Source organism: Euphorbia lathyris, chromosome 10 (genome assembly GCF_963576675.1).
Source record: "Euphorbia lathyris chromosome 10, ddEupLath1.1, whole genome shotgun sequence".
Classification (NCBI taxonomy): Eukaryota; Viridiplantae; Streptophyta; class Magnoliopsida; order Malpighiales; family Euphorbiaceae; genus Euphorbia; species Euphorbia lathyris.
The window spans coordinates 6,976,724-6,983,677 of NC_088919.1; the positions used below are offsets into that span (position 1 = coordinate 6,976,724).

At 35.3% G+C, this 6,954-nt stretch overlaps 1 protein-coding gene across 2 annotated transcripts; it reads right to left on the bottom strand.

Moving 5' to 3' along the window:
• Nucleotides 1-749: 749 nt before the first annotated feature.
• LOC136208596 (isocitrate dehydrogenase [NAD] regulatory subunit 1, mitochondrial) lies at nucleotides 750-6,735 on the bottom strand. Of its 2 annotated transcripts, none has more exons than XM_065999647.1 (4): nucleotides 6,083-6,735; nucleotides 5,508-5,735; nucleotides 4,218-4,296; nucleotides 750-1,389 (listed from the first exon to the last, which is right to left on the bottom strand). In XM_065999647.1, the coding sequence occupies exons 1-4, from the start codon at nucleotides 6,605-6,607 to the stop codon at nucleotides 1,115-1,117; spliced, it is 1,107 nt and encodes a 368-aa protein (XP_065855719.1). In that variant the 5' UTR covers nucleotides 6,608-6,735; the 3' UTR covers nucleotides 750-1,114. The 2 variants fall into 2 exon arrangements, with proteins under 2 accessions (XP_065855719.1, XP_065855718.1); XM_065999646.1 differs by having other exon boundaries at nucleotides 5,508-5,747; nucleotides 6,083-6,734.
• Between the last annotated feature and the right edge of the window lie 219 nt (nucleotides 6,736-6,954).

The following is a 6,954-nucleotide window of genomic DNA, read 5'->3' on the forward strand; positions in this document are numbered from 1 at the left end:
TTGCCCTATTTCTTACTTTATCTCTCGTGGGGAATCCAATCAAAATTTATTTTGTAAAACTTGCGTAACGGAGATACACTATCTCGAACATATAGTCATATCTACTTCCAAAACTCCATCTTCCGAAAGATATTCCGGACCCTCTAACTCGTCATTCGGATACTCCCGAAACTCCATCCTCAAGAACATATCAAGACCATAATTTCTTCATCCACACAAGGTAATAAATACTATGCTCCAAAACTAAATCTGCAGCTACACACAAACGTTAAACAGGCTGACATGTTTTTTCAAATCAAACATGCAAGTTGTTAAAATAGCCAATCAACTTGCTTAAAATATCCCGATATCACTCGGTTGTAAAAAGAAGTAAACTACTCGGTTGTAAAAAGAAGTAAACTGCATGTGGAAGGTGTGTTAAACACATCTTAAAATGTTAATACATAATTCACAAAATAGATTAAAACATAGTAAAAAGAAAGTTCTTACTTGATCAACGGTAAAACTTGTCTTCTCTATATTAGAACTCCATCCCCGACCTTGGTCATTTTACTTTTCCGAGATTCATGCAATGCAACACACTTTCCGCATGTAACTTACTTTTTTGCAAGTGAGTGATTAATTGACTATATTTTACACAAGTTGTGGAGGCTATCAACACATTTTATGCAAGTTGAGTGCGCTGTCGGGACATTTTGGAAGTTCGGGGCAATCAAACATTTTGGAGAAATTTAGGGGCAAACGATGTATTAAGCCAAAAACAAAATACAAAAACATATATTCATCCACACCCTTAGGTGCCTGTCTAAACTCTTCAACAAGCAACATCTGCGAAAAAGCTAAAAACATATCCAAAGATCCGATTCCCCTGAAATAATTTAACCTCTTCCCTATACAGTATTTAACTGGTTCAACAATGGCATTTTATCATCTCAATTTGCAATTATTTAAACAAAAAAAAAACAGCAAGTGATAATTTCAGTGGTGATACTGATGGCAGCGAGCAATGCGAAAATTTCAAAGCATCAAAAAAAGAATATGGTAACGATCAAACTTCGTTCCGTGTTTGATCCGCAAATGTTTAGTAAGATCAAGATCAGCAGCCACTCACCCATCAGTCTAGAGCAGCTATTACTGCCTCAACAACTTGTTCGGTAGTGCTATCTCCTCCGAGATCTTTTGTCCGGCACTTGCCCTCTGAAATTACACGCTTCACAGCTGTTTCTAATCGATCAGCAAATGACGGGAATTGAAGATGTCTGAGCATCATAGCAGAGGACAGAAGTAGTGCCACAGGATTTGCTTTTTTCTGCTCTACTATACTTGATTTGCCGACATTTCCTGCTGATGCACCTTGCTCGAAAACAGCATGATCAGCCCCGACATTGCCTGTAAACATTAGCGCACAAGTTTTAGCACTCGAAGCAGCTTCAAGTGAAATTTTGATTTAGACACAGCATTCAAAATTTCATGTTTTCTGATGGTAATCCAGTATTCTATTCGTACATTCCAAATTTGATAGAATTAATATACTTTGAGTGCACTGAGTAACAATTTCGCAGAGGCATTCCAACATTATTTCATAATTAACAATAAGAAGCCTGCTTCTTCTTGTGATCAATAAAATGTTGACTCCTTCAGCTATCCCGCTACAGAATTTCTCACGAACTTCAATCATTAGGTAAACGAATATCCTAAGTAATTTTTTGTAGGCTTGTTATGGTCAAAATTTTACTGCTGCATCCCAAATTAACAAAATGCTCAACATTAAAGAGCATCTTACTTTGAAATCTAGAATATAAGCAGAGATGTGCATGGATATCTCAAGCTAATTGGACATCAACACCCAATTAAGTTTCCAACATGTGACACAAAAGCACTAAAATTGGAAAACGAAACCAAAAACAAATTTATCAAGTTGAATGGATCATGTGCGAGTTTATTGAATTGCGAAAGGAACCATAGTCACTTAAAAATAAAACACATAGCATTAACATCAGTAAGACATCAACGAGAACGTTAGGGAATGATAGAGAACAGCCTAAGCCCAGTTGGTTCAAATTAGGAAGGGCCACATTATTGACAGGAATATTCTAGAAGAGGTATTTTTGGTATACTGCAGTAATGGACGAGGGATCAGTGATGACAGGCAGGAAATTTTATATTGTTGTTTGGGTAATTCTAGAGTTTGGGTTCTGCTCTTTGAGTAGAAAGGAAGTGTAACTTCCTAAGAGGATTTGTGTTTAGGCTCTTCTTTTTTATCTTTGTTCTTACTTTGCTGTCTGTAGTTGTTCTCCGCCCCCCTAATCTCTCCTTCCTTGAGAAAGACAATCAATACAAACCTATTTCTCTATTTTACAGTCTCTGTGTTTGAGTTTCTATCAATTGGTCCGACCTGCTGGATTCGACGACTGCGGAGTCATGGCGAAAATAGGGGAGACTGATGGATTTATGAGGAGTTCTGAGAAAATTAGGGAGGATTTGAGATAGGTTAAAGGGTTGATACAATGTTTGATGGAGCTGCCTATTTTCTCTGGCCAGGATCCTGAAGAATGGTTAAGGCAGATCGAAACGTACTTTAGAGTTCATCAAACTCTGCTGGACCACATGCTCTCTACCCCTGTCAATTACGTGGCCCTTCCTAATTTGAACCAACTAGGTTTAGGCCGTTCTATCATTCGTTCCAGCTCACTACCACGTTCTCTATTAATGACCGAGTAAAAAACAACTGCAAAATAGGAAAAGTCAAGGAGACAAATGCGATATGGGCATAGTAAAGGAAAGAGGGAATCATGCATTTTACTCCCCCACAAGAAATTAAATTATTGGCTGCCAAATACGTGTAACCACTACAAAAGCCAAGCTCAACTAACTTCAACAAACACCCAACTTAAACTTTCAGAATTTATCACCAAATAATAAAAAGGTTGAACCCTTTGCTATTCATTACCTCAAACATCAGTTCAGAATGATCAAGAGAGACTTAGAATGAAAGCAGCTAATTGAAATAGAAGGGTGTGATGATGGAGTTAATGGGGTGTGAAGGAACAGAAAGACTTAAAGTTATAGCGACTACCGCTCAAAAATTAGCATTGTCTTCAAAACTTAGATTTTGCTCTGGACCAATGGGTAAGGGGCCTTTGTTTAGGGACTACTGACACACACACAAAAAGAGAGTTGGAATAACCTTAGGATAAGGGACATTTACTATATAAAATCACAACGTTTCAGTATTTAATAGCCTAGCTAGAAGTTTCATATATTTAAACTGCAAGTCACAAATCAGTTTCTTCCATAATCTTAAATCACTACTGAAAAATGTCTTCAACCATAAATGCAGATCAAGGGAGTTGGAATCTATATTATTAAGTTTCTCCACGTTGATGTGCTGATAGAGAACAGCCCAATAACACTAATGGAGAACAGCCCAATAACAATAATCAGGTTTTAGCCCATGTATCTAATAGCCCTCGTATCCTCCATGGGCTATTAGATACATGGGCTAAAACCTCCTTGGGAAAATTACACAGAAATTCAGGTTTTAACAATTATTTACAATTATGTCAAGTCATAATTTTGGATTATGTCAAACTAGTAAAATCAATACTTTTAATATATTTTAAGGATTAGAATTTACAAATTAGAGGTCTAGAATATATTTTCTAGGATTTATAATTTATGAATTAGAGTCTAGAATTTTTAAACTATGATGTAAAATCATAATATATAAAGAATAATGACATATTAAAAATTAAATTTGACAATATGATTTAGTTGTAATTTTGTACTTAATTATGATATTCATGTTGGGCTGTTCTCCATTAGTGTTATTGGGCTGCTCTCTATCATGTGCACATCCCTAATATTTGGAATAGCCAAATTGCATTCAAGCACAATTTTAGGATGTTAAAATTTCCTACAAGACATTCAGTATTGTAGCATTTCAACAGCTCTGTGACAAGCAAAGGCCACCAGAAGTGTCATTCATTTTATTATACAAAACTGAAAACCCCAATAACTATTATCAGGATTCAAATTCCAAGGCTAACAAGTAATTTAAGAACAAAGAAAGCAAACTCGATAACCATCTATAGAAAGCATATCAAGAAAAAAAAAATTATTCATGTAGTTTGCAATACCATGTTATTCATTTCAACAAAAGAAGGAAAAACTAAGGCAGAAAAGTTCTAAAACAAAGTTAATTCATGGATATATACCTCCTGGCATGACACCTGTACCACCAGCAATACCTGCAGCTGTATTTGCAACTAGATTTCCGTAAAGATTAGGCGTCACCTGAAAAATTTATAGGCTGCCTCATCAGTAAAGAAGTTGTGCTCCTCTACACCTTTTCGTAACAGATTATTTGAAACAAAAGCCAAAGATAATCATGAATGTAAGGCAGAGGAAAGAACAACGCACAGCTGATTTTACATGTAACTCATTGAAAGGAGAGTTATTCTTATGTGAGTCAATTGTTACCTATCTAACTCGATGTTTTAACCACATTCTGAGTTATGAAATTTCAAAATCCTTCTCTTAATGATATTCCATGCTAAGCCCTCCCAAAAACTGATTTAAAGCAGTGCAAAAATCAAAATTTATAATACAAATTCAGTAGACTTTGATGAAGAAACTTTGAAATTTTGGATGTCTGATTTCCATAATACAAGTTCAGAAGTGCTGGTTCTCTTTTTCTTTTTCTTTTTTGTCTGGGTGGTAATGAGAGTTTTGATTTGTTGGAGATGGGGATTATACCTTATGATTTTACCTAGAACTATAAGAAGAAAAAGATAGTTTCACAACTAAAGAATTGAAAACTTTAAAGCAAATTTCATACTCATACAAATCTCTCTTGTTTTAATAAAGCAAAATCTGTTCTTAATGGGGACTAGAAAAAACCTTAATCCATAGAGGGAAAGCAATTAAAAAAACAGAATCCCAAATTTTTTATCTTTTACCACTTCATAAGTAACCACCATTTGTCGAGACTAAAAAGGGAGCCCTAACCAAGCAAGACAAAATCTAAAAAGGGCAAAAGCATTGCTCCCTCTGCAAAATTATTGACTTTTTATTTAATTCCAAATAAATGGTGTTAAACACGACCAAACAAAGATTCTCATACAAAGTGCACAAGATAACCTTCATATAAGAATCATGTTCACATTATCATATTAACATTTGACAAATGCATGCATTCGAACACTATATCTTTCTCACCCATCTGATATCAAAAGTTGAAAACATCATTTAAGATGCACAAGATGCCAAATCTGACATTCAAATATTTCCCGGGGTCTAATATGTTAACTAACAAACTTTCCTTAACTTATTACCCAAATCAGCCAAGTTACAATTTTTCAGGTTTTATTTTCAGCATCTACGATTTTCAACAATCAAACACCAGAAGCTAATAACAGAAACACATTTAATTAATGAAAAATGCATAATTTTTAGAGTAAACAGCTAAAAAAAACTATAGAATTGGTCTAATTTATATTGCATACCATGACATCAAACTGTTCAGGCTTCGCCACAAGTTGCATGCAGCAGTTGTCCACAATAATCTCATTGTATTTGATTCCGGGATACTTTGTAGCAACCTCCCTACAGGATTCCAAGAACAACCCATCTGCAAGCTTCATGATATTTGCTTTGTGCACGGCAGTCACTTTCTTTCTGTTGTTAAGGTATGCATACTCAAAAGCATATTTCGCAATGCGCTCAGAACAGAACTTTGTTATCACCTAGCAAATTGGTAGTAATGAGATCACAAAAAATAAAAGAATTAACATTAACAATAATAATAATAATAATAACGATAACAATAACAACAATAATAATAAACTAAGCTACATAGCCCACATGATCTGGTTCGAGTACATAATTGTAAGCTAAAACTAGCTTCTTAGTCCTTAATAATCATATTATACAACAGAATTTCAAAACAGAAACATTAGTAATTGGAGAATTAGAGAACTATCACCAAATACAGTGATTAAACACACAATAAAAGCAAATCAAATTCAAAAACTAGAAAATTAACTAGAAAATAAGGTTAAAATGTTATGAGTAAGAGTACCTTAAGGCTTTCCACGACTCCTGGAACGACTTCATGCTCCAGACCAGCGTACTCCCCCTCAGTATTCTCTCTAATCACAACAATATCAACATTCTGATGACGCGTAGGTAATCCAGGCAAATTAAAGCAATTAACAAGCGAAGCGTACAAATCAAGCTCTTTCCTCAACTGCACATTCAAAGAACTAACACCTCCACCCATAGGAGTCGCCAATCCTCCCTTCAAACACACCTTATTCTTCTTAATCGACTCCATTACCTCAGGCGGAACCCTCTTCATGTCTCCATGAACCTCATACTTGTCGAAGTAAATAGGGGCGTGCATCGCTTCCATCACTTGCTCCACAGCACCTGTAACCAAAGGTCCAATTCCGTCACCGGGAATTAGGGTTACATTACGGGGAGCGCCATCGCCGGGGCGAGGCATGTAGGTGACAGATCGGGAAGGAGTGAATCTGGAGCATGGCGATGGATTGTGAGCTGAAGAGAGGAGCTTTTTTAGGACAGGGATAGATCTTTTAGCCATCGGGACTGGAAATCTAATCGGTGGCCAATGGATTTGATTGATTTCAGTTTTTGCTTTTCTTGCGATTCGGATGAATTACGCGGTCGAAGCAGCCATAACAGAGCTGAGAAAGGAAGCGAGAAAAGTCGACGATGACTTATAATATAAAATATTATTTATAGTGAAATATTCATTCTTTTTTTTTAGTAGAAAAATAAATATAAAGTCAAAATGCATTTTAGACCCTAATTTCTTAAATTTGTTTTCTTAACATTTTTTTTTAAAACAACATTTTATATTCTACTATTTGTAATTTGTAATTTTTGTTTTTAGTTTAATTAGTGATCAATTATGAAAAATGTACACAT